At 32.5% G+C, this 26,396-nt stretch overlaps 2 protein-coding genes, 2 long non-coding RNA genes, 1 other non-coding gene and 1 pseudogene across 6 annotated transcripts; 3 read left to right on the plus strand and 3 right to left on the minus strand.

Moving 5' to 3' along the window:
* Window positions 1-1,721: 1,721 nt before the first annotated feature.
* Window positions 1,722-2,730, minus strand: LOC120179207. Its single transcript, XR_005521592.1, has 3 exons — window positions 2,672-2,730; window positions 1,941-2,071; window positions 1,722-1,862 (listed from the first exon to the last, which is right to left on the minus strand). It is a non-coding gene; the product is annotated as an uncharacterized LOC120179207 (long non-coding RNA).
* A 1,109-nt stretch (window positions 2,731-3,839) lies between these two features.
* Window positions 3,840-4,800, plus strand: LOC120179216. Its single transcript, XR_005521595.1, has 3 exons — window positions 3,840-4,225; window positions 4,308-4,395; window positions 4,497-4,800. It is a non-coding gene; the product is annotated as an uncharacterized LOC120179216 (long non-coding RNA).
* A 1,284-nt stretch (window positions 4,801-6,084) lies between these two features.
* Window positions 6,085-7,470, minus strand: LOC120179185. The gene is made up of 4 exons (XM_039184852.1): window positions 7,232-7,470; window positions 6,915-7,112; window positions 6,487-6,702; window positions 6,085-6,402 (listed from the first exon to the last, which is right to left on the minus strand). The coding sequence occupies exons 1-4, from the start codon at window positions 7,298-7,300 to the stop codon at window positions 6,229-6,231; spliced, it is 657 nt and encodes a 218-aa protein (XP_039040783.1). The 5' UTR covers window positions 7,301-7,470; the 3' UTR covers window positions 6,085-6,228.
* A 2,599-nt stretch (window positions 7,471-10,069) lies between these two features.
* Window positions 10,070-12,806, minus strand: LOC120179192. 2 transcript variants are annotated; one of them, XM_039184854.1, is made up of 5 exons: window positions 12,715-12,806; window positions 11,928-12,057; window positions 10,893-10,986; window positions 10,431-10,511; window positions 10,070-10,342 (listed from the first exon to the last, which is right to left on the minus strand). In XM_039184854.1, exons 1-5 carry the CDS (start codon window positions 12,746-12,748, stop codon window positions 10,205-10,207), a joined length of 477 nt encoding a protein of 158 aa, XP_039040785.1. In that variant the 5' UTR covers window positions 12,749-12,806; the 3' UTR covers window positions 10,070-10,204. The 2 variants fall into 2 exon arrangements, with proteins under 2 accessions (XP_039040785.1, XP_039040791.1); XM_039184860.1 differs by having other exon boundaries at window positions 10,893-10,974; window positions 12,715-12,805.
* Window positions 12,807-18,681: 5,875 nt separating this feature from the next.
* On the plus strand, window positions 18,682-18,782 carry LOC120179237. Its single transcript, XR_005521601.1, has one exon. It is a non-coding gene; the product is annotated as a U6 spliceosomal RNA (small nuclear RNA).
* A 3,126-nt stretch (window positions 18,783-21,908) lies between these two features.
* Window positions 21,909-25,870, plus strand: LOC120179162 (annotated as a pseudogene).
* The last annotated feature ends 526 nt before the right edge of the window (window positions 25,871-26,396 follow it).

Below are 26,396 nucleotides of genomic sequence, written 5' to 3' on the forward strand. Positions count from 1 at the left end.
CCCAAGGAAACGTTGCTCACTTTCACTGATCGGATCTGATAATAGAAAAATGAAAATCATGTGAACATCAAAACTAATGAAGCATGTTCTGTTTATATTACTTGTACTTCGATGTGAATGTTGTATACAGATATGTGTTCATGTTCAATTTTTTAAAATTCTTTGATGTACTAGTTGGATTGTATTCTTAAGCGGAGTATGAACAATCGGGACGACATTGTATTCTATCCTCCACTGTTTCAAGCATTTTCACCGAGAAAACATGGTTAAATCAAAAAGAAAATCCCAGACACGCTGCCATACAAAGATACAGAATTGTAAAATTCAAATTGTGGAAGCCTTAGCACAAGAAATTCTGTAAACTTTCTAAATCTTTTTAAAAGAAGCATTACTTTAAGCAATTTACTTTTATCAACCCAATAAATTTTTAATTCATATGATCATACACGCACGATGAAATGAAATCAAACAGATCCGTCTATATTGTCTGCAACAAATCCAATGAACATACATAATAAAAAAACGTATAAATATAACGTAGTATACAGAAATATAAATAAAATTGCCAAGAAGCAGATAAAAGATGGCAGTATTATAATACGTAAAAGGAAGAAATTAAACGGCATAATAATGGAAGAATGCTAAACTTAGATTAGATAATATCATAATGATAAACGAAGCCTTGAATAATTAAAAAAAATCAGACTTTCTCTTCCATTCTCTAATGAAATAAGGGAAAAAATGAATTATCATCAATTTTCTAGCCAACCAAACAAGATACAGTCATACAGGAAAACGAAAGAAAACTCGCGAAGAATTACACTAACCTCCATGAAGTTCCGTTTATGGCAAAAAGATCAAACCTTCTTTCGCCGAAAAAAAAAACCTTGTTTTCACCTTTGCTTCCTTTTTTCCAGCAAAATTTAAAGGAAGTGGAAGTTTTTTTTGTTCCTCGGGGAGAGAAGTTATGGCGCTGAAGATGTTATGGGGTGGACAATATAGAGAGCATTTGTTATTTTGGTAGTAGCTTAGCCAAACTGTGTCGTTTAGTCGCACCCGTTGAGGCTATTTTAGGAGAATTCATGCAAAGCAAAGCCGTCTATATTTGAAGAAATATTGTTTTTATTTTAATTATTTATGATATCAATATCTGGAAGAATAGTGGAATTTAAGCATGAGAAAATGTCTTAAAAACGAATACAAATGCAGTACTTCGATCTTATACGAAGATTGGCTAATGGACACTATATCATATTCCTCATCGAAACCACTGAAAGGGGTCATTGTTCCGCTATCGTCTGTGAAGACATCAATGCTATTGAATGGAAGTAGGGGATTCTCCATTGATGCTTAGAGATAACAACATCGTGTGATGGTCCTTGGTGTTGATTTTCTCAATAAACATTGTGCTTCTAGGAGCTAAAAGCGCATTTAGATAAAGTAATCAAAAATTTTGAAAGAGAATTAACACTAAGATTCAACTTCCATAATAAACAAAATGATAAATCTAAACTTAATTTGTGGTAAGCTATGTGACAATGTTTTTACTTAATTTTTGCTTCAAATTAAGTGGAGGGATTGTGATCAAATATCTTGGGTTATCCAAAGCCATCATATACATATATACATCTTCTCAGCAGCCAAAAAAAGGGTATTAACATCAAGGGTGACTGTTACGAAAGAATACCTCAATAATGTCTGTTGGAGGAAGAATGTTAAAAGCTCGGAAAAGAACAGATTGCGCAACGTGACACAGCTTCGGCTTTGTATTCCATTCTCGTTTATACTCAAAAAGTAGAAGAAATTCTTCTTTGCCAAGGGCATGAAGAGCCTTGTCTATATGATCCCCAGCTTCTCTCATCCTATATTGCGTTTGTTATGAGAAAATGTTCTGTGTAGTACAAACAAAGGAAGCACATATATGACTAAGCATTACTAACCTGCAGAGCTCAGAAAACAACTCAAAAAGTTTATGAGGTCTCCGGAGCTCCAAAGCAATTTGTATTGCCTTTGTGTACTCAGCATCTAATACTGCATTTTCTAATTCTTGCCCTCTCAAAAACCCTTCTTCCTGTGCAGAATGGAAAAACATGATTGAAACAACAAACAATAAGGGAAGGGGGGAAAACCCTTCATCGCATCAAAAGTGTCAATTGACAAAAAAAAGTGCCAGGATCCTACAAAAAGCTAACTTTGGCATAAGGTTTTAATTTCCAGCTCCAAGAAGCACCAAGTATTTTACATAGCCCGAGGGTTGCCCGTAAGCAGGAAGGAAAAAGGGAAAATAATTTCAGTATTTGGGTCTCATTCAGGTGAAGTAAATTTTTAATTCGTTTCATTTCACATTGCCTGGTTAAAACAAGTTTTCAAAAGATAAAAGAAGTATTTAGAAGGCACTGGAATTTTTTTAACTCCTATTCTCCTTTCTAGTCCTCCACTCGATTTTCTCTTAAGAAAATATACCAGTCTTGCAGAAAACCTTTACTTTTCTGTGTACCAGCTTATTTCAGGCAGCTTATAAAAATTCAAGAATCAACGTTGAAACATATTAGCTACAAGTAATTCACTCACTTAACATTTCCAAGGGCCTACATTATAAATTCTCACATTTTACATTCCAATATGCATCAAGAGGAAACAATATAAAAGTACAAAAGTACAGATGGCATACCTCTTTATGAAAAGCTTCCTCTTTTTCACTGCAGCAGTTGCATCATACCACTGATTGATCACTGCATCACTACCACCTGTTGCGAACATTTCTGTTTTCTTTCCAACAGCCAATGCCCAAACCTACGGACCACATTTTATCAGAAAAAAGCATTAATGCCACACAGCTTCATCTTCCTCCATGTACAAATGAATCTCTTAAAATATTCACCTCCCTCCATGCACAATAAGTAAAGATACATGCAACTACCCTAACAGTAAAATAAATAAATAAATAAAAGTCAAAATCTTGTCCTCGTGCTGATCATAGGTGGCAATGCATTCATTTGTTTTGATTGTCCACAGCTTAAGTAACCCATCAGCACCTGAATGATGAAACACATGCTAAAATGTCACCAAAACGTTAAAATGGAAGAAAATCCTAACAAGTGAAAGAAGTTATTACCGCATGATACAAACTGGGTCCCACGTGTAAGAAATGATGCTCTTAATACACTTGATGTATGTCCTTCAAACGTTTTTAGGCATGAACCATCAGCTATGTTGGAACATTATTTAACGTCATGCTGCCAACCAAAACTGGCAGACAGTTTTAAAGGCAGAATGCCCGGTGCATCTTAAGTCAACTACAACCCAAAACCTAATTACATTTGTCAAGTCAAGAGGAATAATAAGCTCTTTTAAATCACATAAGAGAAGGTTAATCTTAGCACTTCATTCATGCCACAAACTGAGAACAATCAGCAATTAAGCGTCATGTTGTTTGACTAACTCATAAGAAAGTTTAGATTGCAACTAAACAGACATGCTTCCCAAAATAAGTGCTCACCTACTACCACAAACAAAAAAAAATCTTGGCGCTTCTTGGAAATAGCAACAGATCCAACAGCTCCCATGTGACCTATACCAAGTCCTCTACAACATCGTCTTTCTGATTCCAATTACCTTACCTAAAAAAGTAGATGAAAAAAAAATACTTCCCATAAATATGAATGTTGTATGAGTATGTCTGTGGCAAAAGAGACAACACCTGGATAATTCCTGACTGGATAATTCCCTAAGTTTTTCATTGCCTATTAAATAATGCAACTCCTGTGTCATGTTATCGTATTAAAGTTATTTCATACACTATCAATTACTTATTTTTGGCGTTTGGACAGGAGTAAATGTAAACAGACTAAATCTAGTATTATGTTTGTCCATCCATAAACTGTGCCCATTTATGGAGTATAACTTTGTCAAACACCTAATTATTTAGACTGGTTCCATATATGTATATCCATCTTAATGATTTGTTGGTGAGATAAGTATTCCTATGTTTTATTTATTTGTCTAGTGTAAGTTATATTCCCTTTGTTTCATTTCAATACATTTTGTTATATAATTTACAATGATTCGGACTATGCTTTTTTGACATGTAGAATTGCTTATGTGATTTATGTTTCTGAGTGATTAATGCTGTTGAATCGTTTTTTTTTTCCTTCTCTTTTTCGTGTTGTGCATCAGGCAAGCATGTCAACTTCAAGTTCTCAGTGCTCATCATCAATCTGGAGGGGTATTTCAATCAAATTCTTTAATTCATGAATCAATATGGAAAAGCATTTTTTTGCTTCAATTTTTGAATTTTTTCTTTGTAGGAACGTTCAGTTTCAACGATTCTTTATCTTGTTTCTCTTCAAGATCTCACTAATTGCCCCTTTAGAGTGGTTGATGAGATTAACCAAGGTAAGCCTGAATCAACTTCTACACACCATGCTACGGATACCTGCTGCATCAAAATCCTTGTGGTTGATATTTCTTGAGTCTTTCTTCTTTCCTTCACCCAGGAATGGATCCCATCAATGAGAGGAAGATGTTTCAGCAATTAGTAAGGGTAGCCAGCCAGCCAAACACCCCACAGTCAGAACAAACATAACCCAGAAATGCTGTTTCTTTTTGTAATTCCTAGTTTATTGACCTTGATTTGTCTAATCTTTAAAAAGCTGTGTTATAAATTCAGTGACCATTGAAAAGTTTACGGGTACAAATGTACTCATCAGCGTGTGCTTTGTCTATAAAGTGAGTCTGATATGTATATATAACAAAAATGAAGATAATAGGATAGGCTGGGAATAAAATGTTCATAACAGATGAAATGGCCAGTGTCAAGTTGGTTCTCCTATTTATAGAAAGAAAAAAAAATGAAAAATCTAAAAGTTGGCATTAACTAAAAAGAAGAGGATTGATGTATTGGACCATACCAACTAGTTTGGCTTCTATCTCTTCCCTGTCCAAAGTTTAGTAGCAACTGTTGAGTGTTGACATGCCAATTATCTTTCACTTTTTGTAGTACCAGCTGCTGTTGATTCTTATATTGAACTATTTGATGTTTTTAGAGTTTTCATGTTTTTGTTTCAGATTTAAGTTGTTCTGAAATACATAATATAGTGGCTTGAAGTTTGTTTCCAACATTGTGGCAGGCGTTTCCTTCTTACCCCCAAAATTGCTACAGAACCTAGAATACCGTGCGGCTTGTAGCATTCTAAATAAAATGAATGGACCTTGGATCGAGGGACCGTCTAAAGGTTGAACACTCGCCACTGTTATTGAGTGCTTTTAAGTTTTAAATGGTTTTAGTTTACATATTTTTCTCAGAGCAGTCATACGTGTCTGTTTGATTCAGTGTGGGGAAATGGAGACTGCTGGAGCCTGATTGCAGGGTTAGAAGAAGCACGTCGTCAGCGCTGCTGAGGACATCAGAGTAGGAAAGTTATCCCAAAATCGGGTGACATGCAGAAGAGGAGAGACCACACTCGATTGTTCAGGAATATATCATTTAAATGGAGCTGAGGTTTTGTCTTGTAATTGCAGCTTTTTGGTAAATCATACCTGCTTCATTGTTTCCAGCTGTGTATTCTTGGATAGCTTTCTTTCTCATATTGGATTTAGTTGGTTGAACTTTAATAACATTAATTTTTCAAAACTAGAATTAACCACATAGAAATGAAAAATAACACAATGTATTCGATCGATTCAGTTTAGAAATAAAAGTAAAAGTAGTCAAATAAACTTGGAATTGAATGAATAAAGCTGAAATTTGCACCCAACGAATCGAACTGAACAGGTTTAAATTAGTTTGCTCGAGGAAAAAGAAAAGAAAATTCCCATTTATAAAGCTTTTCTTTAAAAAAATAAATAAATTTTTATTGTGTTTCGTAGGAAAATGTAGGAGAAGAAAACAAGACAATTAAATGTTTAGAACAGAAGCCATTGATTCTAATTTGATCATCACATTATGTGCTCTGTTTATCATGCGTGTCATCAAATCTACTCCAACTTCTACTATGAATATAATATCAGTTTATATATATATATGTATGTATTTATACATTAGAACCCACAATATACAGTAAGAAGTTCTGTAAATGAACAGTATAAAAACCCTGCACACCTCTTATCTAACCCTTTTTTTTTTTCTAAATATACATTTTTTTCTTGGTGTAACCCAATTTTATGCAATGAGAACAATGTTATATTGGTGTAGTTTAACTATTGTCATGTAATTCATATGTATATACATTAGTATTGTATAATGAGATCCCCCATCGGAGCTCGATGAGGAACTCCCTTCCTCCTCTTCGACAGAGGAGGCGGCGTTGACGGCGTGAAGCTACTTGTTGCATTCATCCACTCACCCTCTGATTCGTCTTCCTCTTTGCAGATTTTATTTATCCTCCTGGATGTACCAACAACCTGAAATAAAGTAATATTCTTAGTTCAGCCATTAGTACAAAATGTAATAGTCATTTTGATGTCTTGTAATAATATAGATCTAACCTTGCAACCGAGAGAGCAGAAGGTGAAGGAAGGGAGGAGGCTGCGGTGGCAGACATGGCATGTATTGGTTACACCTTTGCCAAGCCTAGGCTGTGGTCTTTCGTTCAAGAACACTATCCGAGCACTGTTTATTATGTATGTTTGAATCCCAGATATGTCTATCAGTCTCTGTATCTCCGATGCCCTTATCACATCATGATACGATGATCTCCTTATCTGCAACAAACAAACCAAAGCTTGCCCAAATCCTTGTTAAATGCCATCAAAACCAAACCAAAACTTTCCGATGAATTGTTCGTTTATTTAACGAATGAAGAAATGAACACGAACACATCCTTATTCGTTCAAACCTTATTCATTTACCCTTAAATTTAGGTGTCAATATTTATCGGACACGGCTATGAAAGAAATAAAAGATTTACATATACCTGAATAACTTCATGGTCTTTGTGGTAAGAGAGGCAAAGAGAACAGAGAGCACCATTCAAGCAATCCAAGCAATACATGTTGCATTCGCTCTTGTGAGCATCAGCGTGTAGCTTGCATTGACCAAAAAAGCTTGTTTGAAGCAGTGGTAACAGCCATGGCGGCCACTCCTCATTATCATCTTCGGGTCCTCCTCCTCCCTATATATAATTATAATCACAAACCCAACTTTATTTTATCATCATCTTCTCCATAACAATATTCATACGCAAAGCAATCAACATATATATATATACACAACAAGAACTGATGGCCTAACCATGATTCTTCTGCTCTTTGGTTTGATTTCTCTGACAGTAATGCTCTTTTCTTCATCAATATCCATCATCTTGCAGCTTGTTTTCAGAGCAAATTTTCTAGGAAAAATAAAAAAGTGGGTTTCTTTGGAGTAGTGAGTGGTGTATGGGAAGGTGCTTATCTTTAGCTTAAAAATCTTGAACCGAATCTCTATCTTAACCTAAACCAATAAACTTAAAAGCATTTTTTTATATAATTATTAATAATTTAAATTACTTCCTCAATACTTGAATGAACTTCGCCGGATTCTTCTATTTTAATTTTTTAATTATTATTAATTTTGAGGTTTGATGAAAGTTGGTGCATATTTTTATGGACAGAATGGATTGAGGCTGGCAACTTGGAGGCCTAGACGTGTGGTTCTTTCCAACGTTTGACATCTGTGAGTGACTGATTTAGACATGAACATGAATGTAACGATTCACCCAAGTTACTGAATTTGCCATGTGGTGTCGTTTGTTGGACGTATACTTCTTGTAAGAAAAAAATAATAATTTTGCATGGTGATACAGGAAGTTCAAGGTTAGGGTTTTGGATTTTATGTTATTCAATGCATGTGTATACAGACATTTGTTTCAATTTAGAACATATTGTGAACTCTTGGTCTAATTAGGGGTGTGCAAAACTACCCAATTCGGTTGATTTAATCCGTCGACCCGAACCTAAAAAAATCGGGTAATTTCTAAAAAATTTATCCTGCCGGGTCGGGCTTGGGGTCATAAAATTGAGTTTTTTCGGATACCCAAATACCCGGTTAGTTTTTATTTTATATATATATATATATATATATATATATACATAATGGATTATTTATATTATGGATTATTAGATTTTGTTTTTTGAACTTTTAAATTTTATGTTCGGATATTGGAGTATGTAATTCGAAGTTTCGAACATTTAAATTTTTATATATTTTTTAATTAATAATTTGAAAATAAAAAAAATAAAAACCGGGTATCGGGTACCCGATTACCGGGTACCCGTAACATCCGGGTCGGGACACGGACCGAGAAATCACCGACCCGGATTTGCACACCCCTAGGTCTAATATAGATAATACTATTTTCATTTCATTTCTTCCTATTATTTTAATATTTGAGTGTATATCACATTTTATTCTTTATAACATATGTTTTATGAATTGAGTTTTAAGTAAAATAAAATTTCATTTGAATTGGTGTTTCAATAACCAATTTTATTATTAGAAATAAAAAAATTAATTCAAAAATAGATACTTAAAATATAAATGTTATTTAAAGTTTCTTTTAATAAAAATAGACGCTTAGAGTATTTACTTCTTTTATTTTTTTTCTTGATTAATTATTAATATATGACTTATTTATTGACTATTTCGATTCGATTTTTACAAAAAAAATATTACGTGGCCCTTACATATAAAACATACATGTAAAATATATTATACTTTTAAACGGATATTTAAAATATTTTTTAATCAGTGTTATGTACGAGCTTTAAGTACTTAAATTAAAATAAACACTTAAATATTTATTCTGATTAAATATATGTTAACTATTTTAATAAAAGATATAATATACATTCTAAGTATCTACTTTCAAAATGAATCAAAATAAAAGAAAGATGTTTTACTATTAAAAGCAACCTTTATATAAACAAAATATTGAATCCTCAACCAATTGGGTCCATAGCTCAGTGGCAGAGCATTTGACTGCAGATCAAGAGGTCCCCTGTTGGGCCCTTTTTGTATTTTTTTTTTAAATTAGAAACAATTTTTATATACATAAAATTGAATTCTTTAGGAATTGAGTCTATATCTCAAGTGTTGGGCCCTTTTTGTATTTTTTTTTAAATTAGAAACAATTTTTATATACATAAAATTGAATCCTTTAGGAATTGAGTCTATATCTCAAGTGGTAGAGCATAAGGATGGACATGGTCGGTTGGGTCGTATTTTTGGTCCATCCGAAATTCGATCTGACTCGCATAATATATATATCTTCCATCCAACCCAAATCCGATTAGATTTTTTGAAATAAAAGTCAAACCCGACCCAAAATAATAAAAATATTATTTTTATTCAATAAAAAACTGTGATTTAATTAAAAAAATAATATATAGAGGGATATTATTATAATTATTCCTAAATATATAAAGTAAAATTATTTTTCCCTTGTTGGATATTTTTCACCACAAACCAGAATCCGACCCGAACCAAAAAAAATTCCGACCCGATCAGGTCGGTTCGAGTCGGAACCCGTCGGGTTCTAGTCCCATGCCCATCCCTAGTAGAGCATTTGACTGCTGAACAAAAGGTCACCGGCTTGAACACGGTTGGTTCTTTTTATTTTTAAATTAAAAATGATTTTTAGATAAACAAAAATAATATCTTCAAACAATTTGGTCTATAGCTTAGTGGTAGAGCACATGACTGCAGATTAAGAAGTCACCTGTTCAAATCCTTTTCGGCCCTTTTTGTATTTTTTAAATTAAAAATGATCTTTAGATAAACAAAAAATAAATTCCTCAAACAATCTCTTATATAAACAAAATAAATAAATACTCAAACTATTGGTTCTATAGTTCAGTGGTGGAACATTCGAGTGCAGTCCAATAGGTGAACGGTCCCAAGCCGTTTGGGCCCTTTTTTCCCCTTTCAGTTCTACGTTTATGTCATTGTCTTAAACTGTAATCGTATCATGTTTGAATATCAAATCTTAGTAATTAAATTTGTTTGCAATGAGTTTATGTTTATTAAGGATGTTGTATTCATGTCATCTCCAAAATTAAATTTGTCTTATGTTCACCTGGCCAATTCTGGATCGACGGTTAAATCGACAAATAATCCCATATGAAATCTTCAAAACACTATCCGACTTCAGAATCCATAACAGGACAAGTAAAAACCATCACTCACTGAAAACTCACAACTTCATGGCTGAGCAAATAGAAATATGTCTTACATAGTAGCTTCTACTTCGGGGTCTGTCTCGACTGGCACGGTTGGTGGATTTTTTGCACCTCTCAAACGCGAAGATACGTTGTCAATGGCAGAATTGAGTTGGTGGATTTTTGCATTCAGGGTCTGCCTGGTTTTCTGCTTTCAATAAGTGGAGCTCAATTAACTTAAGAAAAACCGCAGGTATCGATGGACCAAGTCATGAAACGAGGCAGAACCTATTTACCTCTAAACCTCCATCATAGTAAATTGGTCGCTTTGCCTTCCGGAATCCATATTCATCTTCATTTAACAGGGATCTTCTAATCTAAATCCAACGAACAAATTAAGAATTCAGATCCAACCTGAATGACCAAAACGTAAGATAGCAAAAAGGAGACCATTCATTGCACAAAACAACAGAAAATAACATCACATCACTTCCTGAAATAGGATAGGGATGTATGGGTAGTAATACCACTTACATGACATCTATTATGACAAGCCAAGATTCATTGTATAGCATTGTTATTGGTACAACTTTTGAGGTTGAAAGTTCCATTTCACCATAAATTAAATGCTAAACAGGTCAAGAATTTTAGGCCAAAAAACGAATCTTTTATGGTGTAAAAGAAAAACAAGGCCGTTGATTGGATATGTTAGAATATGTGCAGAAAATTAAGTGAAGATGAAAGCAAATACTAATTACCTGTGGCGCAAAAACATATGCCAAAGTTCCAAATATAGCCCCTCCCAAAAGAAAACCAGCTGCAAAATCATTTCCTCCACCCCTATTTCCAGCACTTCATATATCATCAGAGTGAACAGCAAAAAGATGAGAATAGAGTAGAAATAAGTAGCATCACTATAGCAACAAAATCAACAGAAGTAACAGGCAAAATGCAACTTGGACCATATCTAAACATAGCACACCATCCAAAGAAGTAAAAATTAGCTTTTCTTTTAAAGAATCGGCTTAAGAACATTAAGACATAAAGAATGGAATGAAATATGCGATGGAGTACGGACAGCTCTATGCTGTAAAACTTTTGAGTTTTTGAGTTGAGTAACCATCCAATAATCAACTTAATAACCATTGGACAATCCTATAAAAAACCATTGCATGTAGTAGAAGGTTACTGGAGCTTTTCGATTCCACAAGCCCCTAAAATATACTGAACAATTTTAAATAAATAAACCAAAATAAAGGAAATGGGATATACTGTAGTTTTTTGACCCCACATGTTGAGTGCTGAAAGGTATCAACAATGGGTTATACTGCAAGTGTATCAACGGTTAGCCCAAGTATTGCTAGGCAGAAATGTTACTAATGAAATCATTCTTCCAAATGCGTTCAACGAGACAAAAGTAACTCTACAGACAGTTTGTAGTGACCTCAAGACTTTTGGATATTAATATCAGCACTTCTGTATTGAAGTTAGGCAACTAAATTTAGATTCCATATTGAGTTTGGAATATAGTATCTTTAAAGATCATGACTTCCTTGGTAGTCTGTTTGGCACCAAGGTGATTTATTAAGACGGGAGTTGGCAAGTTAGTAATCGAATAACACAGCTTACAAGAAATCTAGTTCAAACATTAAAACAAAAGCTTTAGAGATATATGGATGGAGTAACTATGGCTAATAATCAGGGGTTAGCTCACTGCAGAGTGAGTTATTCTTATACAAAACATGAATAACCAACCAAGCCTATTTAACATGGAATATTCCAGATTGACGTACCGGTACTCTGCACAAACAGAAAACCGATGGTTGGATGCCATTGGTTTCCTTTGAACTGCCAAACTTGGTGTTTTCCCAAAGGTGCTGGACTTGGTGAAACTAACTTCACTTGCCTTGAGATGAGAACCACCTATAAACCAGAAAGAAGCGACAACCAAACGAGCATAAGGCAAGAACTCAATAATAAATCATTTCATTGTTGTATCCAGCATTAACAACAATCTATCACAAGTCCGAAGAAGAATATACACAGTGAAAACCAATGCAATGTGAAATAGGGGGGAAAATTACTTCAAGGTTCTATCCCATTTTACATGTTTTAACTTCATAATGCAGAGCATTTGAATACTCAAATCTTCCCTCTTACGTTCTTGATTTTTCACACCAAACCTATGATACTTGAACGGAGGTGTAACTTTCAGATACAGATATGCATCCAACACAGTTTGTTCATTTCATTACTATAAGTTCTTCTGTTTATTTTGAGAGTCCTTGGAGACTCAAATCACATATCCATGTTCAGATATACATCAAATACAAGCGACAGACATGATGATGCAAGAAAAATGAAAAGTCAGAGTAGCAAAGCACCAAACACCAAGCAAATTTGATAACATCAATAGAAATATTCATCAATTCAATTTTTTTAAAATGAACACATAAAGCAAAGAATAAATTTCTATTCCTAAAATTCACTTTCAAGTCAGCAGAGCACAATAAGAGATCAAAAAGTGAACTCGAAGCATAATAAGCAAAAAATTATTTAAGAACGGAAAATATGAAAAACCTGAAATGGAAACGGGAGCTATGCAGGAAGCCATTAGAGATCTACAGAGAGGAATCAAAGAGAAATTAGTTGGACTTTTTTTCAAGGAATAAACAGAACAGGGGAAATTAAATATATATTATCACAAGTCGATTTTAGTTTGTTTACGAATTTGTCCCTTCATTGTTTAAAATCTTCTGTTTTAACGAAATGGTTGGGTAAACTACCTATTTAGTACCTAAACTATCAGTTTTAGTCTGTTTTAGTACCTAAACTTTCATTTTTTTTAAAATCATATCTAACGTTTAGTTTCCATTTCATTTTAGTACCCACCGTTAAAAACTTAACGAATTTAATAACTAAACTATCAAGTTTTAGTTCATTTTAATATCTAAACTTTTACTTTTTTTCAAAACATAAAGTTAAATTTTGAATAGGATACTAAACTAAAAAAAATTAAAGTTTTTAAGTTTTAACTACAATGTATTAAAATGAAAAAAAAATTAAATTTTAGGTATGATTTTAAAAAAATAAAAGTTTAAATACTAAAACAAACTAAATTTGATAGTTTAGATATTAAAATATTAGTACGTTCACATTTTGGAGTTTTCACAGTTTGTTGAATAATAATTTTCATCCACGGAGGGTTTTTTTATCAAAAGTAAAATATTAAAATTAAAATATTTTAAAAAATTAAAATTAAAAAAATTATTTAAACCACCGTTAATTTTTTGTCATTATATATATATATATATATATATATATATATATATATATATATATATATATAAATGATTCACTATTATCATGTTAGATTTCATCACAGAAACTGATGAATTATTAACCCCGTTAAATTTTATATATGAAATTAGAAAAAAATATCATATATTACATTGAGATATAGGATATTGTAAATATACCTACTAGATATTTAACTCTATTAACAACGTTGTTGAGGGGTACTAAAGTAAAAGTGTTATGAAAACCTTGGCCATAAACGACGAGTTTTACCGTTTAGTCCAAAGCAAGCGCTTCGATGGATCCGCTCTCTTTTGCGTAATGCCAATTCCAATCATAATAATATAGACAAATTCATATCAATTTAATTTTAAAAATAATATATAACAATTATTTAATAAAATAATATATAACTAATATTTATAAAAAATCATTTACTATAAATAAAATAATATAAATACAAACGATGTAAGTACAAGATAATACATGTTCATAGATAAATCTCAATCATTTTATATTGAACGTTCTTACCTCTGACATTCTTGATGCTTAAATATGAGACTTCAAGGAATAAATATAATTTCTCAAACGGATCTGTCATGCCCGACGAACACTGCTGAGCACCACTAACAATAATTTAAAATTTTAAAGCACGCAACTTATAATTATAAATTAATTAAAATAAAATATTTATTATATTACTTTCCATAATTTTTTAGATAAATTATAACAGTGATCACCTAACTATTTTTCATTTTTATTTTGATCACCATATTTGAAATCTTACCCCATAATTTTTTTGGATAAATTATAATAGTGATCACCTAATTCTTGATCCTTTTCATTTTGACCACTATTTTTGAAATTTTACAAATTAGGTCAATAAACTATTAAAATGCATTTAATCAAACTACTTGCGATTAACAATTAACAAAATTGTTGGTCAATAAAACTTATATAATTATACATTTAATCCTTATTACTTATATAATTTATTAAATTGATCATAATTTTAAATTAGTTCAATATCAAATTGGTTAAAACTTTAAGTTAATAACTTTAAATTAATTCAATAAAAATAATGTAATTTGATTTTGTACAAAAAAAAAAATTAAAACGTGGATCTCAATCTGATTTTGTACCAAATAATTTAGAGTGTAATTTAATTAGTTAATGCTACAAACAATTATTATATTTTCTAAAAATTATATAATTTTTAAAATCAAACAATTAAATTTATTATTTAAGGATTAGATATGAGATTAATCAACTTTTAACTAAAATAATTATTCGAAATACTTCGCATTATTTTACACCTTAAACCACAACTTTGCATTGTACTGATATTACACTAAGTCATGCTGAAGGGAAATCATCAAAGAGTACACCATTAGTCAAGTAGCTAGAACTTTTTTCCGGGCCTTCTCTTGTATCGGATTCCGGGAAGTCTCGAATTTCAGTTCGTTAAACTATTCGAATGTGGGTATCGGAGTTTCAGACGAATGGGACATACGAGGGGGAACTATGGAGTTTGAAACTCACCGTGCAGAGAATGAGAACTAGTTGTGGAGAAGTGGGACGACCCCACCGGAGTGGATATCGATAGCTGTGTGGTAGCAAATCAGGCTTGGCTGGATCTGTCATCTTCGAGATCTGGCCAAGAGTCCCTGGTTTTAGGCCACTCGTCAAAGAATGGTCGAAGAGATTGACCCTCGTGCTTCGCGGCTCCTCCCGAGCTGGAATCGCCAAAAAGTGAATGCTGGGGATAATCAGTATGGAAGATCGGGTTGCTGCCGGTTTTTGACTGAACGAACGACGAGACTCTAGATTGCGTTAGAGGCCATGCGTCATGGTTGCTCCCTGAAGCTTCAAAGGAAATACTATGCCCGCTGACCTCGGGTTTACTTCCCTGAAGATACATACGTACGTGTTCAAACGAATCGAGTAAAACACATTAAAATCATGATCAACCATCATCAGCTTGAAAGAAATGACTAAATCGGAACGATATAAACCGAATAGAAAAATTGAAGATGTCATGGAACTTGGTACAAATGATATGCAGTATAAATTTGCACCATACAAGACCGAACTTTACTAAGACCGAGAAGCTATAAAAAATATTTACCGAACATCTAATACAAGAAACACGACTACGGCATGGTAAAAGAACACAAACATGGCATGAATAAACCAATTGTCTGGTCTAGAATAACCTATCAACTTGAAAGACTGCGTATAAATTTGCAGGCAAAAGTAACTTCGAGCTACAGGTGAATTACCAAGTCTTACTATCAAGGTTCTAACAACGGTGAAAGCAAATTCTACTCTTCGTATGATTCTTTCCCGTTTGACAGAAAACGGAGAGGGTCGATATACCACTAATTCAGAATGCTTGTCATAAATTTCCCTGAATTAAACGAAGGAGACGGACTCAAAGAGACGGTAAAAAACACTCTGCTGTGACTGGAATTCAACAGTGTACTATTGGACATAAGTGCCCCGAACCCTGGAAATCTCCATAACTTTAAAAACAAAGTTGCATGGAACCAATCCATCATCTGCACCGTAGGAATATACCGACTCGGTAATTCACTCCAAAGAAGAAGTTTCTGAAAATCAATACTAACAACGAAGTACAATGGTAGTAAGACTTATATATCACCATGCACCTTGTGAAGGGAAGAGGACCTAGTAGGCGGACTGTTTGACACACTAGAAACTAAAAGGTAAACGCAGTTTCTTAGCTTTGTACAACTACTTTTCCCGAAATACGGAGCTCGGAAGTGAAATAGTAATTTCCTTTTTGTTCTAGATTTTATAAGCAATCCTTGAATCAAACTCTGCAAAAAAACACATTCATTGGAGGAAAACAGAAAGAGTGGATAATTCCACATTTCGTAGCATGCTATCGACAGTTTCTCATGCTCATCAGACAACAAAAATCGAACAAAAGCCAACTGTCAGTGAAGAACAGATTCACCAGCAAGAGTCCAAGTCACACATAAAAATATTACATCACGTATTAATTTTAATTAATTAATATTTAATAATTTATAAAAAACATATTATCATTTAATTCACCGATGATACATAAAATTATACATTTCAATACATCACATATTAATTTTTATTTAAGAAAAATTCTATAACATTCGACGAGTACCGGTGAACACCATTAACGATGAGCATCACTTAACAACATTAATTTAATTTATAAAAATTTAAAATTTAAAAGGACTCAATGTATAAATTAACTAAGGGTAAATTATTTAAACAAGGAAAAAATATTTAGTATTTTTTAATTTAGAGGTTGGTATTTGATCTTATTATTGTTAAAAAAGATTATGAAAATAATGTAATTAATATTGTATTTTAAATAATTATCTTTAAATTTTTAACTAATTTATAATTATATGTTGAGTCCTTTAGAAATTTAAACTTTATTAAATTAAATTAATGGTTCTCAACAATAATTATCGTTAATGATGTTCAGCAGTACTAATAATTCTTTCGAGGCATAGATATCGGGGATGATACCACCAAGGTAAATGGAGCTTCAAATTATCTTACTGATGTCGCTCTCTTATGGTGGCGACGTAGGTGTTCCGAGGAAAAGGAGAAGGCAATTCCGATCGGGGACATAGGAGGAGTTCATGGTTGAACTCAAGGAGCATTTCTATCCGAAAAATGCTCATCTCGAGGCTCAAGCAAAACTGAAGCAGTTGAAACATGGTCATACCATCTTGGAGTATGTTAAGAACTTCACTGAGATCAAGATACAAATTCCGAATTTGGGCAAGTCGGAAGGGTTCTTTACGTTCATGGATGAACTACAACGTTGGGCTAACATGGAGATCCAGAGGAGGGGAGTGACTGAACTCTCCAAGGCATTAGATGCAGTCGAGGCCACTGCCACGTTTGAAGTGAAGAAGACCTAACCTCTCAAACCAAAGCCAAATCCCAAAGGAAATGGTGGGAGATAGAAGGTCAAATGTAAAACCCCTAACCCGTATCCGACCCGAATATGAGTCCGAGGTGTCACATTGACTTTTCAACCTTTGACACTTAAAGAAAAACAGGGAAATTTTAAACTTTCATTAAAACAAAATACGTTAATTTACATAAAAGAGATTATGAAATACAAAAGCGACCAAAGCATTCATAATTAACGACTTATTACATGCCAACGTTCTATACACAACCCAAAAATACCTACTTTGCCAATTACTTCTGATCTGATCTTTTAGTAGTGATGCTATTCTTGCCACTTCTAGTACTGCTCTTCTTGTTTCCTAGTACCTACGTGTAAATCACTTACATGCTAAGTCATAGACTTAGTGAGGCAATAAATAAACATGTAGCTATAGATTCATGAATGTGCATTCTTACCATGTGATCATAACATTTCAGTATGCATGTATATATTTCACTGTAACTGATACAATCAAGTCATGCACATATGAAACTTATTTTCTTGTATCACTTTCACCTTACTTTATCTTTCAATTGCCCATGTACATTATTGAGAACAGAGGTATTTGAGTACATTGAGATTGTGCACTAATGCTGTCACCACAGCTCAATAAATTCCCTCATGGGGCACCGAACATTTGTTCAGTATTTATCCCGAAGGACCACTATGTCCCAAAGGACCACTGGATACGTCCCGAAGGACCACTATGTCCCGAATAACCACTATACTCTCGACTCTTGGCATGCCAACTATACCTATAGCTCTCGTATCATATAACATGGGCTTTAATACGAATACGTTTCTCATTTCATATCTCTTTCATCACTTTTCATGTAAACACATAATCTTTTCCAGTATTTTCACATACCTGGATTATATTTTCTGGCAATGATATTCGTTCATTCAATGTCATATGAACATATAATGAATTATGCATGCAATCACTATTACAATAGTCTATGTATGCATGTACATGGATATGAAATCATTAATTCAACTATTAGAGATAGACTTATCACAAGTCTTGTCTCTATACACTTAACTATAAAATGCACCCACCTTAGCCTTGCTTGATTCGATTCTAATCCTTCGATTGTTCTGGAACAAGATTACGCTCTAAATCTACATAGTAATACATTGATACTTATCAGCATACGAATTGATATATTTCAAACTATTAATTCTTAGGCTAAAAGAAAGCTATTTCCATCTCTTATTGAAGAAGTGCATCGATGCACATGCTTAAAATTCAAACATCTCGATTTGTGCGTGTCATCCTTGCGCAGGGGCCATGCTAATTGGAACGATACAGAGAAGATTAGCATGACCCTGCACAAGGATGACCCGCACAAATCGAGAAATGGTCCAAATGATATAAAGTGGAAGTGCAGTGAATCGAACTTTGAGCCCCTCACATGCAAAGCAAGCACCCTACCATATAAGTCTCATTCTCAATTTAGTCACTAACCCGGTATTGAGGATGTTACATCAAGGGTGAATCCACAAGCCATCAGGGGTAATGGAAAGCGAATGATCGATCGAAGAAGCTTTCCAATCCTTAGGAGAAGAAGGGTGATTTAGCTTGTTTCAATTGTGGAGGAAGTCACATGAAGAGGGATTATCTCGGTACTCGTCAACATGATAAACTCATTTTTATTTAAAATAATATTTTTTAATACAACTTATTTTAAAAAGTTTGTGGACACATAAATTATAAAAAGCTAAATAATTGGTAGGTAAATTATTAACAGATTGGGTTGTTAAAGATCACATATCGTCTACGATAAGTATTGTAACCATTTAGGGTGTGTTTGATTCACGGAATGTAAGATTAGAAGTGGAAATAGGATTACCGGTGGGAATAAGATTACTGAGAATATTGTATTTTGTGTTTGGTTCGTTTAGTAGGAATGTAAGATTACAGTGTTTGGTTAAAGGAATAAAAGATTATTGGAATGTATATTTTACCAAATTATCCTTATTATATTTTTTAACAAGTTGAATTATACTATAATATTACTATAATTAATTTTATATTTTCTTTAAAAATTTAAATTAAAATTTATATTTTTTACAAAATTGAAAAGATAAATAGGTTTAATGAAAGGGTAAAATTTTATTTTAACCTCTGAACTTCATATAAAATTCTAATTATAGACTTTTTTTTTGTAAATCTAAAATAATTTAAGGATAAATTTGTAATTTAACCTTCGTAGAATTTTTATTATTCAAAGACAAAAGAATGATATTTTTTTTAAAAAAAATTAAGGGCATTTTAGTCCAAACACCGGTAATCCAATATCTAGTAAAAGGGGTAATCACATTCCCGGTAAATACCCAAAATACCAATGTTGAGAATAAAAAATTATCGGGGAATATGATTACTGGCTAATCAATCAGGAGATTGACATTCTATTTACTTGAACCAAACATCCATTAAGGGTGCGTTTGGTTAACGGAATGTAAGATTACCAGTGGGAATAAAAGATTACCAGAGAATATGATTACTGAGAATGTTGTATTTTGTGTTTGGTTGGTTTAACAAGAATATAAGATTATCGTATTGGTTAAAGGAATAAAAGATATTGGAATGTATATTTGGCCAAATTGTCCGTATTATATTGTTTTTTAATAAGTTGGAAATATTTAAATATTTTATTTAAAAACTTTAAATTCATAAAATTTATAAATTTTTTAAAAAAATTAAAAATTAAAATGTTTAATGAAAGGGTAAATTTTATTTAACCCTGAACTTCATATAAAATTTTAATTATAGATTTTTTTTTGTAAATCTAAAATAGTTAAGGATAAATTTATAATTTAACCTTCGTAGAATTTTTATTTAATGACAGAATAAGGATATTTTTTAAAGAAATTTTTTTAAGGGCATTTTAGTCCAAAACACCGGTAATCCAACAATACCTAAGGAAATGAAGGTAATGACATTCCCAGTAATATACCCCAAAAAAATCTACTATTGGTAATGTAAGATTACCGGAATAACATTTCCGACAACCAAACGGGGGAATGTGGATTCCATTTCTCATGGGAATGGAATCCACATTCCCCCAAACCAAACACACCCTTAAAGGTGATATTTGGTTTGAAGGAATCCATTGGAATTAGGGGGAATTGGAATCCAATTCCACCACTTTCCCATGTTTAATTCAAGTTTTCAAAGGGAATTAGAATCCTTCATGACTTCAATTTTTCATCAAATGAGGGAAGTGAATTACATCCATTCTATGATAGAATTCAATTACATTGTTTGAGGGAATTGAAATTTGACATAATACCCTCATCAATTTAGTAACTTATTTATATTGAATAAAATATTTTATTATTATTTCGGGTCAGGTCGGGTCGAGTTTCTAATTCATATATTCGAGTCGAGTCGGGTGAAACTTTATTTTGTTCGGGTCGGGTCGAATTCGGGTTTAGGGTGAAAATTACCTGACCCGACCCGAAAATATATATAATTTTATCTTATATATTTAGGAATAATTACAATAATACCCTCTATATAATTTTTTTCAATTAAGTCATGTTTTTATTGAATAAAAATATTTTTTATTATTTCGGGTCGGGTCGGGTTTTTAATTCATATTCGTCGGGTTGGGTCGATTTTTTTAAGTGTGATATTCGGGTCGGGTCGGGGTTCGGTTTAGGGTGAAAAATACCCTACCCGACCAAAAAATATAATTTTGCCTTATATATTTAGGAATAATTACAATAATACCCCTCTATATATAATTTTTTCAATTAAGTCACCGTTTTTATTGAATAAAAATATTTTATTATTTCGGCTAAGGTCGGGTTTCTAATTTATATATTCGGGTCGGGTGAAACTTTATTTTGGCGGGGTCGGGTCTCGGATGAGGTTCTCTTGTCTCGGGTCGGGTCAGGTGGACTAAAAACCCGACTATGGTCATACCTAATTAGGATGATTTTAACTTATCATGTTTATTAGCATGATTTTTAAAATTTATTGAAATGAATAATCAATCATAAAATTAAAATTTAATATTTTTTAAATTTTATAATATATTGCTACATGTAATTTATAAACAAACTAAAATTAAGCAAGAAAACAAGAAGGGCAATTTTATCATTTTAATTACTGAAATTAAATTCATCTGACATATGTGAACCAAACAAAATATGAAATTGATTCTAATTTAATTTCCTGTCAACCAAACAAATATAAAATTAGATTTCAATTCTTCATAGATTTAATTCTCTTATAAACATTCTAACCAACCAAACGCTAACTAATCTATTCATAGCATAAGCATTACTGCAATTTCACACACGCTTCTACTTCCTTTTCCTTCTACAGTGAATTCTCTGTTTTTATCGACTACGACGCCGGGCGCGGCGGCACTTTCCTACCCGCCGCTCTTCCATTTTTTATTTTACTCTTTGACGACTCCGGCCATTACTATAACAGAGCCAAACCAAAACGAGGACGAATCACTGAAAAAAAACTAACACTGAATTAATGGCTTCTGCGCTGCAAACGCTCTCTTCCTTCTTCGCATGCGCCAACTCTCATCTCCGCCACGTCCTCAATTTCCTCCCTTCTTCTTCCTCGTCTTCTCCCGCGCCTCTCAATCTAATGGGACGCTTCGTGTCCTCTTGTATGGCGTCTTCGGCCACCGCGGACGACTCCGGTGAATTGAAGGATGGGATAGCGGAGTTTTACGACGAGTCGTCCGGGATTTGGGAAGACATATGGGGTGAGCATATGCACACGGGTTTTACGACCCGGATTCCGATGTTTCGGGTTCGGATCATCGTACCGCTCAGATTCGAATGATCCAGGAATCGCTCCGTTTCGCTGGATATCGGGTTCGTTTTCTCTTTGCATATTCCTTCATCCACGTCTCCATTTTCTGTTCAATGATTGGTTATGTTGCTGAATTTTGACGTTGTTTGGTCAAAAACGACATTGTCAACGTCCGGACTTACTTATTCAAAAGGATTTCTATAACAACGATTTAAGCACTTCCTAACAAATTAGGTTCTACGAATAACCCGAAGTTGTTGTTCATAAAAATAATTAAATAAATTATACCATCCCATACTAAATTATATTTTTCTCTTTTATTTTATTCATTGTATTTTTAATTTTTTTAATTTATTCATTTAACTTTTAAATTGTTTATGATTGGATCTTCTGAATTATTTATATAACCTGATTTTTTATTATTATTTAATATAAAATAATTTCAAATATAAATAAAAATAGAATGTAACGGATATACGTAGATTATGGTTATTCGGTCCAAATTTCATGAATCACTTCGCCTCGACGTCATGAGTTTAAATCCAACCTTCGTTTGTCGGAATTTGCTCAGAAGTCCACGGATTGAAGATTGAAAATAAGTCGAACGGTTTAGTCGAGATTTATGGGTTTTGGGATATTTTTCGATGAAATAACATATATTTGGACTCAGGGGTCGAGACTAATGACCCATGAAATTTGGGGCCTAGCAGCCACCATCTAGGACGGTCGATGACGATGGTCAGTTGTGGTGTTCGGTCACCTATTTTTATTTGATATTTTCAATTATTTTAATTAAATAATAATAATAATAAATGCCAAATCATATAAAAATAATAATAAAATAATTCAAAGTTATCAAAACAATAGCAATTCAAAAGTTCAGTGAGTAAATTAGAAAAACTGAAAATACGGTGAGTAAAATAGGAGAGAGTATAATTCAGTGATGAATGGTGTAATTTACCCAAATAATTAATTATAAGTTCATATTAAATGAAATTTAAAATAATTAGAATGTTTATATTTTTAAATCAGTAAAATGATATAAATTTAATTAACATTTAAATTATTTTAATAGTTAATATATATTTATGTTTCTTGAAAAAAAATTATAAATACTTTCATTCTAATAATTAGGTTTAATATAAAATTAAGTTTCTAAGTATATTCAAAATTAACTTTTGATGTCTAAATAATTTTTTATTAAAAATAATTGCCTAAAAAAATTTCGTTACACTTTTAGATGTCTACCGTTAAATGTACATATCACGTTCAATTTTTTTAAAAAATATTTTTAAATAATATTTTATTTTTAATAAAATAAAAAATATAAATTTGACTCATGCAATTTAATGTTTTTTAATTGATAGGTACCTAAAAATATAACTAAGAAATTATTAGATACTATTTTTAACAAAAAATTCTTTAGACAAAAAATTTTAAGATGTAATTTAATAACTTATTTTTATATAATTACAAAAAAGTTATTTCTTTTTTAACATATAAAATCAACTTTGTAATAACTACTTTCCCCGAAACTGATTGTGCAACCTTGAGTGAAGTATCATTAACTTTAAAAAAAATTAAAATCTAATTTAAAATAACTAGGGGTGCAGATGAATTGAATTGGATAAGGTCATGTTCATGTTCGTTTGTTTATTTTTGAAAGTATTTATGTTTGGTTTGTGTTTATTTAAATTTTTATTGTGTTTATATTTATTTATTTTTTGAAGATGTTCGTGTTCGTTTAAACTTTGTGAACATGTTACAAATAGTGAAATTACACCATTAATCTTTTAGCCCTTAGACTTCACAATTTGAATTCCAAGTCCAAAGTTCACATGATGTTTAATTTAGTCCATATATTCACCATTGTTTAAAATATATAAAGGGGAAAAGAGAATCGAATAAACGAGCTTGTTTGTAGACATAAACAAACCAAATGTATTTTTGTTCATGTTCATTCTTCTATTAAATGAACATAATTTTTTTTTATATTCATTTATTTAACTTAAAAAAATATTGTATGATGTTTTATTATGGAAATCACACAAATAAGTTATCTTCATTAAGAAAAAAATAGTGAACCAAATTAGATGAAATGAACTAATTAGTTTAACCAATTAATTCGAATACAAAAAAAGGGTAACAGATTTGATTTTGGTTCCAGTCTTTATAACCTTACTTCTATCAACTGACCTTCTGCTTGGAATTTGATTTTCAGAGGACCAGGGAAAGAAGCCAAAGAGAATAGTTGATGTTGGGTGTGGGATAGGAGGCAGTTCTAGATATCTAGCCAAGAAATATGGAGCACAATGCCAAGGCATTACTTTGAGCCTGTTCAAGCTGATAGGGCTAATTGCTATAGCTCAAGGACTAGCAGACAAGGTATATTTCAACCCTGATCTCTCATAAAATTGAAGATTGAAGTTCAATCGGTAGAACATTGGTTTTAAGATTTTTACTTTTTAAAACGATCATATTAAACCACACCATTACTCAATTACTTATTGAAATGATCTTGGTTTCAACCGATCAGATGTCTTACTGGATTTTTCTAAACATTTTATAATTAGCAGGTTTCCTTTCGAGTTGCAGATGCCTTGAACCAACCATTCTCTGATGGGCAGTTTGATCTAGTTTGGTCTATGGAAAGCGGAGAGCACATGCCTGATAAAGCTATGGTTTGTTGTTTCACAAATATTTGGATTCGATTGAGTGTCGGACATGAATATATTTGCGTTCAAATTTGTGTTGAACAAATGGAATCAAAATAACAAATACAGAACCAATGCATGCATGATTGAGTTTTCTTATAATATATTGATTCGTTTACAAATTTGCAATGAACTGCCAGTTTGTTAATGAGTTGGTGCGAGTGGCAGCTCCTGGAGGCACAATTATAATAGTGACATGGTGCCATAGGGATCTTGGTCCATCTGAAGAGTCTTTGCAGCCATGGGAGAAAAATCTCCTAAAAAGAATATGCGATGCTTACTATTTACCGGAATGGTGCTCTGTTTCCGATTATGTCAAATTACTCCAGTCCCTTTCTTTCCAGGTATTTTACTTCTCGCATTTGCAATGAAGTTCATATCATTTGCATAACTTTTGATATGTTAACTTTTGGATGCAATGCAGGATATAAAGACAGACGATTGGTCTGAACATGTTGCGCCATCTGGCCGGCGGTGATACGCTCCGCCATGACATGGAAGGGCTTCACATCGCTACTACGAAGCGGTAACTGCAAAATTTCGAGATGGAAAAAGCTCTGGTTCACGATCGTTGCTGATTTTCATTGTTATTGATTTTGGTGTTGAATAGGATTAAAAACCATAAAAGGCGCGCTGGTGATGCCGTTGATGATCGAAGGTTACCAGAAGGGGGTGATCAAGTTCTCCATCATTACTTGCAGGAAACCACCTCAGTAATTCCTCCATTTGATGCACTCTAAATCTTGATAGATGCCGGAGGTTATACACCGCATTACTTTAAAACAATGGTTTCATAGTCATTAATATACTGTTTAAACAAACAATGGTTTGAAGGTCCAGTCCGAATGAACAGGGATAAGTTGCCCACACATTTTGGCATGTGCGGTGTCTATCATGGGACTTATGGTTAATTGTTTCGTTTAGCATGATTTCTACAATGACTTTGGATTCCTTTTCTTTCAATCTTTCTTGTCATTATGATGTTTAAAAATTAAAAAAAATGTTCTTAGTGATGAAAGGGTTGATTATCTACAATATATAGTATTCTTTATAAGGGAGGATTATGGTTAATTGTTCACCCTGTTCCTAGTAGTGTACCAAATTAATACTTAATCGGCAAGAGAAGCATATTTAAACATTATAAAACTTGACATTAATAAAAATTTTTGTTTATATAAATATGTCCTTGTGACTATATCAAAAATTAATGAACATATGGCCTGAACCATGGGTTAAATGAATTGTTATATGAAAACTATAATTAAATGAGATTAATTATTGATAAATGAACTTATTTAATTTAGATATTCACACTTTCGAACTTATGACTCATAAATAATCAAAATACATGATTTAGTTGAATTTTCGTTTTCTTTGTTCAATGTTTGCATGGATAATTTGCAAAGGAATATAATAAATTGACTTTTCGTTTTTACATTAATGGATAAAACTTATATAATAATAAAATGGAATTTATCTATCGAGT

The sequence above is a fragment of the Hibiscus syriacus genome, unplaced genomic scaffold, assembly GCF_006381635.1.
Source record: "Hibiscus syriacus cultivar Baekdansim isolate YM2019G1 unplaced genomic scaffold, ASM638163v2 tig00003551_pilon, whole genome shotgun sequence".
Classification (NCBI taxonomy): Eukaryota; Viridiplantae; Streptophyta; class Magnoliopsida; order Malvales; family Malvaceae; genus Hibiscus; species Hibiscus syriacus.

Coding starts and splice junctions, on each gene's coding strand:
- LOC120179185 (XM_039184852.1), bottom strand. CDS start 7,300: ATGATGGATATTGATGAAGAAAAGAGCATTACTGTCAGAGAAATCAAA. Junction 6,703..6,914: donor AAGACCATGAAGTTATTCAG/GTATATGTAAAT, acceptor TGTTTGTTGCAG/ATAAGGAGATCATCGTATCA. Junction 6,403..6,486: donor TCTGCTCTCTCGGTTGCAAG/GTTAGATCTATA, acceptor ACTTTATTTCAG/GTTGTTGGTACATCCAGGAG.
- LOC120179192 (XM_039184854.1), bottom strand. CDS start 12,748: ATGGCTTCCTGCATAGCTCCCGTTTCCATTTCAG. Junction 12,058..12,714: donor AGCTCCCGTTTCCATTTCAG/GTTTTTCATATT, acceptor TCTGGTTTATAG/GTGGTTCTCATCTCAAGGCA. Junction 10,987..11,927: donor TCTGTTTGTGCAGAGTACCG/GTACGTCAATCT, acceptor TGATATATGAAG/TGCTGGAAATAGGGGTGGAG.